The sequence below is a fragment of the Heloderma suspectum genome, chromosome 1, assembly GCF_057233095.1.
Source record: "Heloderma suspectum isolate Gila_16-S chromosome 1, 16-S_ref, whole genome shotgun sequence".
Taxonomy (NCBI): Eukaryota; Metazoa; Chordata; class Lepidosauria; order Squamata; family Helodermatidae; genus Heloderma; species Heloderma suspectum.
The window spans coordinates 339,072,070-339,085,706 of record NC_139458.1 but is presented as its reverse complement, the minus strand read 5'-3'; the positions used below and the strand labels follow the sequence as shown (position 1 = coordinate 339,085,706).

Here is a 13,637-nt window from a genome sequence, read left to right as displayed (position 1 = left end):
AGCAGTCCTGAAATGCTTTTTCAGCATGTTCTGGCCCTGTTATCCAGAGCTATGTATATATGGAGTGGGGTGGGTGGGGGAGGCTTCAGCCTAGCAGGCCATATAACTAATGAGGACTAGTGTGTGTACAGCTAGTTTCAAGGCTGAGCAGAGGAGGAGGAGATGGGAGGAGAAGGGAGGAGACGGACACTTGTCTGTCTGGATCAACCTTAAGATTTGCTACACTTGCAAATAATCCCAAGGTGCAGGCTGAAGAGGACATGTGATGCAGCTAGGGATTCTGGAGAAATCCACAACGGAATCAAATGAGTTTGGATTTCTATCAATCCAACCCACAGATTCCTCAGCGGATCGGATTTTCCCAAGACACACAGATTCCACGGACTTGCAGACCAGTTTTTTTTTACTTTCTGGAATGTTATGCAAATTTAGTCATAGAAAAATATGCAAAATTTAAAAAACAGTGGCTGAAAATATGCCTTGCCCCCATAGGCTAAAGCATTAAATGCACATTTTGGAGGAATTTGGACATTTGGGGAGGGGGGAATTGCATATTTGCACAAATTCAGGAACTGGAAAAAATCTGATTCTGTCAATGAGCGGACAACAGAATGAAAGGCACCTGGCAACCTGTGAAACACAGATGGAACAGATTTCACAAAATCTGTATGTCCCTAGATGCAGCTAACTTGTTGAAACTGAAGTGGGCCTGGATTTGGCCAGTGTCCAGTGACTGCTTAGGAGCCACATGTATACCACCTTGAGTTCCATCGTAGGAGAAAACTGGGACAAATATGTAATAAAATAAATACTTCGACTGCAGGCTAGTCCAAGGCATTTTGCCACCAGGCAGCTGGGAGCGACATCTCGCCTCCCCCTTCCCCCCACAGCCCACTCAACCAACCAGTGTCCCAGAATTTCTTGCAAATGTTGCAGAGCATTCAGGGCTACACCCTTCTCTATCCATGCCTGGCCTCATTGGAACTCCTGAAAAATATTACTGTCCCAAACCACCACTTGGTTGACTGTGCATTCAAGCTGGCCCTGTTAGGTTGCTGGAACAGACCAACCACTGTACCAGCACAGACCTCACAAATCATGCCATCCTAGCAGCACTGCAGGAATGTCTGAAGACAGATATACCATTGCAATGGTATCAGATCAAGTTGCCAAAGTAATTCACTTGATAGCTTTTAAACAGCATAGGGCACAATCCTATGCATGTTTAGACAGAAACAAGTCCTACAACTCTCAGCATTGCCCAGCCTGCTTGTGGGATGTCCACAAGCACGGCACGAAGGCAACACCCCTCCCTCGTTGATTGTGATGGGTGAGAATCCAGAGCCATAGTGCTCACTATTGGCCCTTCAATTCTGGGAACCCCCATTGGGCCCCAGACACCTAGAAGCCGTGGTGCAGTTAGGTAATTGTACACTCTGGACTTGATGGTCTCATGGTGTGGGGTGGCTCTTTAGATGGCAACATGTAGGACTTCCCTTACTCCAAAAAGTGTAAACCAGCTCTGCTCCTCCTGCTGGGCTTCTGCCCCAAAAATCTGCCCTGGCAGCATCAGAGGCAAGGCATGCAAAATGAAAATTCCCTCATGCCTCCTCTGACCATCTTGGGTGCTCTGTGAAAAATACAGATAGTGGGACTGCTGGGGCGCTGAACTTGACTGGTCTTGGGATCCCTTCCTGGTGCCATCCCTATAATGCTTCTGTGTATTCCCGCCATGGATGTCTGACTAATGCTTACAAGGCCAGCAGTGTCAAGAAACAGAAACGTGTACCTGGTTATCTGGGTGCTGGGATAACATCCGGAGGAGAACGAGGGCGTTCTGTTGACTCTCTGGCTTGTCAGATGCCAGGAGAGGGAGGAGGTGGGGCAGGACGTGCAGAGCAACGATGCTGGTCTGAGCACTCCCTGTGTGGGAAAGGAGAAGGCAGCTCAAGGTTATATGTGCAGATCGAGAGAGACATTTTGGAGAAAGGATTTGTGAGAGAACAGGGCTTCATTTAGACTGAATAGAACAAACTAGTTCAGCTGGACTGTACAGATTGGCCAATACTATGTTAAGGCAGTATAGAGGCTACTCTTTGGACTCTGTGGTTAATGAAGACTCCAAAGAAGATGAAGACCAAAATGAACCATGTTGGCATCGATGGCTCTGGAAGGCCTCTAGAGACCCTGAGAGGGTGCTCTTGATGTCTGTAGGAGAGTGCCAGGTCTGAGATGCCTTAAAGCTGCTACACCCCTTCTGGCAGGGCCCATTCCAGGCTGGGAGAGGTACAGCTAACTTATGAGGCTTCTAGACCCCATACGGCTCCTGTGATATCAGAGGGGCTAGACACCTCTCTGCAGTCTGCACATCTCCTCAACTGTATGGGACTTCACCCTTCAATACCTTTGTTGTTGTTGTTCAGTCGTTCAGTCATGTCCGACTCTTCGTGACCCCATGGACCATAGCACGCCAGGCTTCAATACCTACTTCACATCATTTACTGGAAGTAAATCCAGTAAACATCATTTCACATCATTTCACATCATTTACTGGAAGTGAGGGGCAGAGGAAAGGGGATCATATAGGCCAAGAAGGGCATGGGTTGCACAAAGGCCTCAAGTGCTACTGCATGGGTACATGTGGACCAGAGTCCACTTTACACCTGTCGCCAGGGGTGGGCTGGAGGGGGGTTGGGGGCTGCCCCCCTAAAAAATTTTTTTTTACAAACAAAAGATTAGAACAGTTTAAAATTTTGTCTTTAAAAGGCCTGCAAACCAGATGAACTGCCCCACCCCTACTTTCTTTGGCAGCCCCACTCCCCAAACCTTTAGGCTGGCTACAGGCCAGCTTATGCCATCATACATGTGTTTGTCTTTAATGTTCCAAAGTCTCTTTGTTGTCTTTGCTGCAACGGACTAACACAGCTAGCACTCTGGATGCTTTATGTGTATAATACATCCAAGTCCTCTGGGTACTATGAGAACTATAATAAATGTATAAGAGTGTCCAAGTCCTCTCAGCAGTCTGTGCCCCTCTTCTCTGTCCTCCACCTCAGATAGCGGTGGTGGCAGGAAGATCCTGTTCAAGTTGGGTGGGTGCAGACTGCAGGGCATCCTCCAGACCCCTGTACAGTGGTGCAGAGAGGTAATCCTAGACTCTGGACATAATGGTCTTAAAGGAGGCCCCATCTTCAGATCGTAAGGGGTATACTTCAAAGTGTGGCAAGCCAGCTCTGCTACATTTAGGAGCTCTCCTGTTCATTCTGCTGAGTGGGTCCCTGAACCTGCACTCCAAAGTCCTACCCTGAATGCACCACTGTCCCTGCATGTTCTGAGTGACAACACTGAGATGTAAAGGCCTTGCCAATTTGGAATGGGTCCTTTAAAATATTTTTAAAAGAATAAGCTCTGGACATACAGTGGGCATCTTCTCTGGGCTTTACTAGATACAACATAGCATCTGTATATTTTAACACCAACAGCTGATTTTAAATACAGAAAATCAGCTCCAGGAGTCTGCAGTTTTGACCTAGAAGTAGTTTGTGTACGGCCCACAGCTTGTCCTGGGCCCTCTAAAACAGCATGTTGCTTCAGGCGCAGGTGGACAATGCTATTCCATCACCAGTGTTGAAGTAAGATCCAGCAGGTGGTCCAGTCAGCTTCAGCACATAGGTAGGGAACACCATCTCATCCTTCATCTTAGGCAGTAAAATGTCTTGAGCCAGCCCTGTCCCTGAGGAATTTGTGGACTGCAATATCATAGAACTGAGCTTGCCATTCACTCCTTCAGCAAAGAGCAAGTTAAGTGCTCAATTTATCTGAATAAAATCTTTGCATATGTATCCAGGCACAGAGGTCGCTAATGGAATTCATCCTGTCTGTGAAAAAAGTAATGTAAACTATCCCTAATTTGCAATAGACATTCCTTCAGTGTTTGGTAATTATCCCCCATTTTTAAAGCTTTTAACTTCATCAAATTATCTTGGTTCCCTCCAAATAACCAGCAGATGGAGTCAAAACCTCTAGAAAGAGAAAAGATAGACCAATAGGAAGTAGTAGCAAAGGAAAATATTTGTTACATGGCACTGCTAGCTGAGTGGCATGAATCCCATTTGGAAGCAGCTAACTTCCAGAGTCCAGAAAGTGACACAATGACCATTTGTCAGCCATTTCACCCACCTCAAAATTGGCTATTTTGTTTCAGCTATATTTCAGGCATTAAGTGAAATTCTTTGGTAGGGGGAGAGAATTGGAGCAGCCACCATTTTGTTTTCCCCAGAAAGTCCTGTTCTGAGGTTTTGAACTATGGAAAACCCAAAATGGCTACCACTACAAAAAAAAAATGGCTCCCTCCTTTGCCACTCATTGAACTGGTTCACACGATTGCTTGCACCCTGTCCCTCATGCTGGCCACCACTGTGAATATTCAAGCTCTGGCAGGCAGTCCCCACGGCTTTTCATGACATTGGAACTCGGACAGGGTGGCTTGTGGCCATCGGTAACAAACCACCCAGAACCCATGGGCTGTAGTAGGGTTCTGGAGTGGCTTATTAACCAAGGCTTATTAACCCACTCTCACTGGGTTCGCACATCACAATAATCCGTGGTGACCACCCACTGTGGCTTGAATACTCACAATGGCAGCTGGCACATACCACAACCCATTGAAGTCAGTGGAGCTTACTGATTAGACATGCATAATATAAGCCATGGTGGGTGCTGGGGCTTGTGCCAATTGGCCCATTATAGCGGACCTGAGTTGAGTAGCTACAGAAAAACACACAGTTTTGTAGAGTGGGCAGATCATTTATCAGCAACTCATTTTATTACAGAGGTTCAGTGCTGAATACCTTTCCAAAGAAAGGACAATAAAAAATGTAAAGTCACACTGTGCCATTCTATACAACCTGATTTTGAAACTACCAGGAAAAACATTTTTAATGTTTAAATTTCTTTCTTTTTTGATAAGAATATCTTGCAAAAAACCCAAGTGTGTTTTATTTTAAAGCAGACCCAAAATTTAACAGGCTGTTTGCGGGAAGGGGGAATCAGAGATTAGCAGCACAATCCTATGCACGTCTACTCAGATGTAAGCCACACCGATTTGAATGGGATTTACTCCCAAGTAAACATGCTGAAAATTCAGCAAAATGATTCAGGGGGCAGTATCTAATACTGCCACTGCATGCCCCCTTCAATCTGTTGTGCATGCGGGACCCACTGCTTGCACAACAGAAAGCTAGCAGTTCTAAAAGAGACCCCTGCTGCTGACCTGCCCCATTGCAGAAATGAGCATTTTAACTAGTTTCAGGTGGCTTTTAGAACAGCTACCTCCCTGTTCCACTAGTGGAGGGTCCTGCTGATGCACAGGCAAACTTGGATACTGCCCAGGGAAAGTTGGGTGAGGGGCCATGTGACAAAACCATTTCCCCTTACTTTGGGTCAATCTCACAAAATTTTGATTGCATCACAGTTTGTCCCCAGCAATAAACTGTGGTAAGCATAAGTGACTGACTACAGCCTCTTGATCAGATAACCACACAGATTCTTAATTTTTAAAATAACCTTCATTCGAATTTAGTTTTGTTTATACAACTCAGGGATTTTAAGAATGTTAAAAGGGAGCGTGGATTGGTGTTTATAAACCTTATTAATAATCTTTCACACTCTAGCCTGGACAATTTGGAATTAACCCCCCACCCCCACCCCAAATAATTTTATTGTGAGAATACAGCAGACTCCAAGTTTTCACCAACCGTGTCTCCTCAGTCTCTTTTCTCCTTCTAGAGCTGGTGTGAAACCCTGACCTGATAAGATGTCTTATTCCATAACATCTATGGCCGAAATGAGTCTCAAGCATTATAATGTGTTGACCAATCTAAATTTTACTGATCTTTACCATCAGCCAGGCACTTTTCTAAATGCTGGAGGAAGCAAGGTTGGCAGTCACCTTCTCCAGCTTAATAACTGAATAATCTATTGCCAGTATACTTAGAATAGTAGGGCTGTCACTTCCTCAGCTTGACTAACATAATGCCCCCTGGTGCCCTGAGCAATGAAGAGCTTATTAACCAGAAAAAGGTGCAGTCACAACAGACATGCCTGAAACCAAAATATGATATTCTTCTTACCTAACTGGACGAAGAATGAACCATGGACATTCTTTCCAGAGGCTAGACAGTACGAAACACATGGGGAAGCAAAAATCTTTCCATTTCTCTGTGTATGTGTGCGTGTAGGTGTCTGCTGCTAGTTTTTCATTTACTAGCATGCTAAGCCTGTACTTACCACTTGTGGCTAAATTTCTGAGACAAACACAAGCCTGGTTTGAAACCTAAGTGCAGAAAACAAACAAATGAGATGGCAAGAGAAACTGCTCTCAGCTGTAAAAACAGCTTCCAAGTTATAAAGTTGATTGGTTCATATTACTTTCAAAACTTTCTCTATGAGCTTTTCTACATGAGGCATTTGTTGTGTGCCATTCCCTACTCATGACTGTTTACAGGTTCTTTAGAAATGCTGTGACCCTCCAGTTTTGCTTCTGTTTGTAAACAGCACTTTCCATGAGTTTTTTAGAGCAGGGAAATGGTGTATTATTTCTAATGGCAAAAGAAAGCATGATTTCCTCTTGCGTATTTGTGCTACTCTAGAGGTTATGTAGTAGAAAACCAGGAAAGGAAACAGTCCTCGTATAGTGCTTGGATCTCAATTCTGTGATGAAACCAAAAGTAGATGCAGCAGATTAACAGCCTTATGTAGAAAAGCCCTATATCTCCAGAATATTCTGACAGGATAATCATAATCAAGAAAGGAAAAATTTAATGTTAAAACATTGTGTGTGGCAATATAAGGCAAATTTAATCTTTTAAAGCTAACTCTGACAGCACTCCATAGATACCTGAAAGACATCCAAAGAAGTGCTACTTATGGATGGATCCTCCTTATTATGAGGAGCAGAAGTATAAGAGTTCAACTAGATTGTTCTTGATTTAGTAAATAATTATGTCTCTTATAGGGCAAGTTTGATTTTGTTTGGGAATATTATTGTGGTATGTAAATCCCACCCCCCCTCGCCCTGCCCTTGATCCTCCCAGGAAGAGAATGGAAACAGATCTTGGGCCATCACTGTGTGAAGTAAACATATGACCTAAGAGATCCCAACCATTATTAGAACATGGGATCTCCCCTGACAATGGGCCGTATCCTATGGGGACACTGTGTCCCTGCTGATTTGGTTCCACAAGCAGTCCCTCCCTCTGATTCTCTTGCACAAGTGGGATCCATCACTCGCACAACAGAGATTTAACACTTCCTAGAGGAAGCCCTGAAACAAGCATTCTGGATCAGGACAGGTCAGCAGAATTCCCTTATGCAAGCTCCACCGACCTGTCCCAATCCAGAAACTAGCGTTCCTGCTCATTTCTGGTTGCTTCTGGAAATGCTAAATCTCTGTTGTGCAAGTGGTGAGCCCCACTTGCAGAAGAGAATCAGCAGGGTCGCAGCGCCCCGTTGGATACTGACCAGTAGGAAAGAAGAGTTTGCCTTCTTAGAGATTCAGGGAAGATACCACATTCAGCTAACTCCACACTGAGGTAAGCATGTTTTCAATCATTTTATTTGAAAGGAGTATAGATATTTAGGCTGCAGTCCTAAGCATGTTTACCCGGAAATAAGTTCCATTTCAAATCAAAAGGATGTTTCAGAATAAAATGACTTGTGATTGGGCTGTTAGGAAAACTGCAGACAATACTCTAGATCAGTAATGTCCTATCCAACCATCCCATATAGTTCACGGCTTTACCTTGTCCACAGATGAAGCCAGGAGACAAAGGAGTGTCCGTAGAAGAAACCTGTCACCAATTTGCAGCATAGCTTCGTGGTGCTGAGAGTTTGTGGCCATGTTACTTAGAGCAGCACAGCTATAGTACTGTAAGCACAGAAGGTGAAAAGGGCAAAGTTGATGGAACCCTAGGAGTCGAGACATTCGAAGGCTGACGGATTTTGGGATGGGAGTGCTTGTGGCCTAGGGCCCTAAACTGTGCTCAGGACCCCATGGAATAGGGAATCAGAAGTGGTGGGTCTCTCAGAGTGATCCACTGCTGCTGGAAAATCAGCTTCAGTAGGATTCACATTGTAAGATGGATAAGTGACTGCAGAGAAGGGATTGGTATGGGTTTTTTTACCCTCTTTCATTGTAACTACCCTCTTTCAATCTCCACCTGGAAACAGGTGCCTCTCTATTAAGAAGTGCAACTTGCAAGGGAATGTAAAGGAAGGCAACTGGAAAATGATGCCTCAGTAGAGGGCCTTGATGATTTCTTCCCTAAGGGTCCAAAAATCCCTATGGGTAGGGACAAAAGGACTGCACACTTTTATCTACCAAGGATCCATATATTACATTTTTCCCCTCTGCTAGGCATATACTTTGCATTCATACTGCACTCACCATAAGGCTCTGCATAATTCTTAGAAGGTGAGGTAAAAATAGAATAAAAGTCTACACTCCAATCTCATTTTTCAATGTTTGCATTTCACTTACACTTTCACACTTACCTCAAGATGACAAAAAAAAGATCAAGTATTTGATCAATCTTGAGTCTCAAATAGGTTTAGTCCCTATTAGTAGTTATCTCAAACAAATGTCAAGAACAGAACAGAGTGACTGGAATAATCCCAGGCTATTTTTTAATCCTACACCAGATTTGACCTATGAAACAAGAGCTCCTTTGCTCCAGCTGAAATGATCCCTCTCTTCATTGCGCTCAAGAGGTTACCAGCTAGCTCCCAGGTATCACAAACAGCTCTACCCTTGAAGCAAGTTTCGCTCAACTAGCCAATGTTTACCTGCAACATCAGTGAATTATTAATTGCTGGGAGTTAAGATATCAATAGCTATGGTCTGATTTGTTTTTTCCTGTGTCTATAATCTCAGTTGAGAATTCAGCTTCTGTCTCAACGGTTTTGAACTGCAGTATGTATTATTTCTCCAGAATTGTCAAAATTGGATGGTTCAGCCTCAAAAGTTTCCATTTTAATGTACCTGTACTTCTGAATCAGGAGACTCTAACAAAAGGGTGAGAACTGGGAGAGCACCTTGACGGAACAAAATCTGTTGGATCCATTCTGCAAGGGAACAATAATGAGGTGTCTGTAATAAGTTATTTTGAGCTAATGAACATTTCCACTGTCATCACTGCATAGATAACAAGAGCTAAAAGTGCAGCATTTTCCTAGAGAGGCAACTTTGAAAAAGGTTAATTATTTTATTACAGATTTTATACCTGCATTTTCTCCTGAATTGTAAATTATCATTGCCAGAATATGGAACCCATTGCCAAGGGTAGGGACAGCATCAAAGGAATGCGGCTCAATTATGCTACATGAAAACAAAATGAAAGCTGTGCATCCTGGAAAAATCGGATGTGTTTATATGTGATTTGGGCTCATACAGTCATAAACAAAATAACTAGACATAATTGCACCAAACACAGTGCTCTGTTTAGGAACTTGTACAAAATGGCAGTACAATGTCTTTAATCTAGCAGGCCTCGAAACAACACATAGGATTGTGAATAGGAACCTCACTACCGGTCCCACATACAGAATAAAACCTGCGTAGTTCACATTTGGCTTAAGAAATAGACAATCAGTTGCACAACTTGTCTGTTTCCTAAGTGGTCACTAAAGACCTGCTGAATGGTGTCACAAATGAACTATTCTATGGTAATTCAGGTCAAAAATACAACTGAGAAACAAAGGCCTGGATCAGACGTAATGGTAAGTGAAATTCTTTAGAATTTTAGCTTATCATGAATGAGCAAACATGCTTGTGCACGCTGCTCAGTCGCTCTCTGCTTGGCTCCTCCTGCTAGTGGGAGTGGCTAAACAAACCAGGAAGCTTCCATCTATGGTTTGTTTAGAGTTCCATGTAAACCAGAATCCATGCCTTGTTGCTCTTCTAAAACGGCAGAATCACAAGTCAGAGTTCGTTCTTTGCTTATGATTCTGGCTTGTTAGAAGGGCAACAAGCCAGGGATCCCGATTTGGATGTAACATTAAACAAACCACAGATGGAAGCCTCCTGGTTTGTTTAACTCCTCCTGCTGGCAAGAGGAGCCAAGTGGGAAAAATTGAGCAGTGTGCACCTTTACATCCAAACCAGCCCAAAGTCATAACTCTTCACTTTTAAAATAGAGTAACTTTGGCAATATGTTTTCATTACCAATATTTCCTGTGTTATTGTATTTGGCATGTTTGAAATAAATCACCTGAATTATAAATGTCTGTGCCATTCCACCAGCCCTGCTAGAAGAATTATTGTTCCCCCGCCTTCCCTCCCCAATCCTTTTTCCTTGTGTGTCATGTCTTTTTATATTGTTCACTTGTGGGCAGGAACTGTCTTGTTAAATTGATTATATGTCAGCTGCTGTGGGAGCCTTTTTGGCTGAGGAGCAGCATAAAAATACTTCACATGAATAAATAAAAAAATACCTGATTGTGTGAGGTTGAAAATAGATCCAACTGCATTTTGTTGGACTCTAGGATCATTAGATTTAGAAAGGGCAAGTAAGGGTACAACTCCTCCTGCTGCTCCAATTGCTTCCTGGTTGACATCTGGCAAAAAAATAGGGCGCAAATGAAATCAAAAATGTTTCTTTTTCCTAGGAGGTATTCCTGTTCTTTAAAGCACTCTATAAGGAATAGAGACTGAACAATTTAAACAGTTCTTAGATACAAGTTAGGGATCCTGGAGGCCTACTGGCAAAATGACTATTTCTGTAATCAGGACTATCCTTCTGGGCCACCTTGAGGCATTACCTGTCCAAAATGTTGAACTTGACAAAGAAGTATTAATAGGCCAGTGATGTGCTTCCTTGTGAACAAATTGTTAAGACAATTCAGGGTGCAATCCTATGCCTGTTTGATAAAAAAAAAAGGCCTCCCAGCATGCCGCAGCCAGCTATGCCGGGAGTTATAGGCCTTTTTTTCTGGCCAAACAGGCACAGGATTGCACTCTCAATCCCAAACAGGCATAGGATTGCACTGTCTAGTGGTGGGCAGGGAAGGGATCTGTATTTGCTTCTGCCTCCAGCAGCACATAGAAGCTGCCCTTCCTTTCAGTTCCAGCTAGAGGGTAGTCATTGCTGGGTAGGCTGGATCAACAAATTCCCATCTTACTTCATGCTTGAGATGGTGTGAATCCAGATTCCCCACAGGAATAAGTGTTTTGAAGGCAACTGACAAGGAGAGCCGAGTTAAGCTTTCCTTGCATAAACAGGCTCAGTTCCAAATAATGAATGGACAAGGTTCTGTATTTATGGGATGAATGCATACTATTCATCACATGCAAGAAACAGGTGTTGAGACCTAGCACCAAAAGATTACTGACCCCTGAAAGGCTCTCAAGTGGTGTTCTTATGTATCCAGAGATATTATCCTCCTCAGTGCTACTCTGTCCTGATTCTACTGGATATTCTGGCCACTGTGTGAACAGAATGCTGGAGTAGATCCAGCATGGCTCTTCTTATGTTCAGGGTGCTCTCCGGGCCTGGCACCAAGTTTGAGAGGATCCTGGGCAAGGTGCCCTCTTGCCACCACACTGGCAGGCAGCAGCCCCTCACGCAGAGAGCTTGCTAGGTGGCGGGGGAGGGGGCAGTGGCGGAAACAAGCAGGGAAAGGGCGCTGTAACTGCTTGGCCTGGGCCTTCTCTCAGCGCCAAGCAACTGAAAGCGGGGAAAAGTCATGCAAGCCTGGACGTGATCACTGCCTCCTCTAAACTTGCTGGGTGGCACTTTGAAGGGGCAGTTTTCTCCATTTAAGTGCCTGGCGCTGAAAGGAGAAGCACCTGGCCAGGCAGCTGTGGGAACTGTAACCATCTTTTCCCCAGATGCCTCTGGGCCACACCCTCAACTTTGTTTTGGGTGCAGGAATGTTTTTGGGGAGGGAAGGGAATTGGTGGCTGCTCCAGCTGCCCAGCCAGGCCCTTAAAATTTGGGGAGGAAATCATAACCCTGGTGCCAGCCCTGGTGGGCCTTCCGGGACCTCTGGGCTCCAGCATTTGCCTCCCCACGCCTGGTGCTATTGCTGGGCCTGCTGCTCTCTTCTGAGGGTAAGCCCTCAGTTCCTTGTATAGATCCTAACACCCCATGCCATGACTAATGGAAATTAATCAAAGCATATAACACTAGGATGCATATATATCACACAAATGTGTGTGATCTACCCTGTCCACATAATGTAAGTCAACTGCTTGCAGAATTCTTATTTCAGGGTGGGGTGGTACATGCATCCACATCAGTATAAAGCAGATCATTCTCACTCAAACAGAGGGTGTGAATATGTGACATCATCGCCAAATCAAATGATTGCACTATCCTTTATAGCATTTTTTTTTTTAATAACTAGACTCACCTGAGACAGCCAGTGTCATTATGCAGGCACAGGAATTACACTGTACAGTGGCATCGTCAGATTCAAGCAGTTCCAGAATGGGCTCAAGTAAATCCATTTGTATGACATGTTCTTTAGTTACTGTTTGTGAACAGATGCAGTAGTAAGTCATTTTAAATATGATTATTTTAAAAGTGCCTAACATTCAGCCCTATGCTACTGGAGATGGCAAAGGACCACTGTCACTCTAACCTTCTCGGCCCCCGGGTCATTCAAACCCAATATAATATGTCACTGGGGCAAAAATCCATCCTGTTTATTAATGATGTATATCCTACTCTTCAAATGAATTTCCAGGGTGGCAAGGCAACATTCCCTTGCTGCTACAATTCCCAATACCACTGGGAAGGGGGACTTCAAGATCGTTGGCAGGCACTACATTCATCTTTCTTAGAAAAAGATATCTTGATCATCGACTCACCATTTCCTTCCAGTAAGAAATTGACAAGCGACAAAGATGAAATCTGCTGAACCTCCAAGTCATTAGACTTCAACAAAGCGTAATATGTTTCCAAATGCTCTGGAGGCAACTGGATGTTCACTGCAGGAGCAAGAGGAAATGCTGACAAAAGGCTCTTGTCTCTTTTGACTTTAAATATTTGAGGCCTCAGGCACAGCATTTAGCAGGCCTACTAGCCCATTTTCCAGAGGTCCAGAAAGCCTTCCTACCAGCTCTCTCTGTGCAGACTCACATGATACATGCACTACATACATAAGCTCATTCTACAATACACTGGCTGTCATATACATAAAGCTCCACTACAGCAGCTTCTCCAGTTCAAGGGTAAGGCCATATTGTCTAATGGACTAACAACTTTTGATGAAAGAAAATTCAAGTAACCATTATGCCTACATGTCTCACACTCTGGGATCAACATAGCAATGATGCCCTATACTGCCAGGGCCTCCCATGCGGTGCCCGCAGACACCTTCCTCAGCACCCACCAGGTTCTCTGCCCCTCCTAATTTCTTAAACAATTTTTAGATTTTTTATGTATTTATTTTTTAATGGGGATGATGTCTCAAGCATCATCTTTATTTCATAGAATCATAGAATAGTAAGGTTGGAAGGGGCCTACAAGGCCATTTATGCCTTTGGGGCCCACATTATTAGAAGATAAAAATGGAGGGTAGCTGCAGCTCAGTGCTTCATTTTGAAGTGTGTCCAGCTATCTAGAAAAAAGAAA

At 43.9% G+C, this 13,637-nt stretch overlaps 1 protein-coding gene across 1 annotated transcript in view; it reads right to left on the bottom strand.

Moving 5' to 3' along the window:
- Positions 1–13,637, bottom strand: part of LOC146359572 (uncharacterized) — a 41,207-nt gene that overhangs the window by 17,149 nt on the left and 10,421 nt on the right. The window contains exons 3-9 of the mRNA XM_084827652.1: positions 12,872–12,991; positions 12,412–12,531; positions 10,492–10,614; positions 9,041–9,123; positions 7,802–7,927; positions 6,289–6,334; positions 1,790–1,923 (exon numbers count right to left, since the gene is read on the bottom strand). Of these exons, the coding sequence (XP_084683778.1) occupies positions 1,790–1,923; positions 6,289–6,334; positions 7,802–7,927; positions 9,041–9,123; positions 10,492–10,614; positions 12,412–12,531; positions 12,872–12,991 (752 nt within the window). The remainder of the gene's footprint in view (positions 1–1,789; positions 1,924–6,288; positions 6,335–7,801; positions 7,928–9,040; positions 9,124–10,491; positions 10,615–12,411; positions 12,532–12,871; positions 12,992–13,637) is intronic.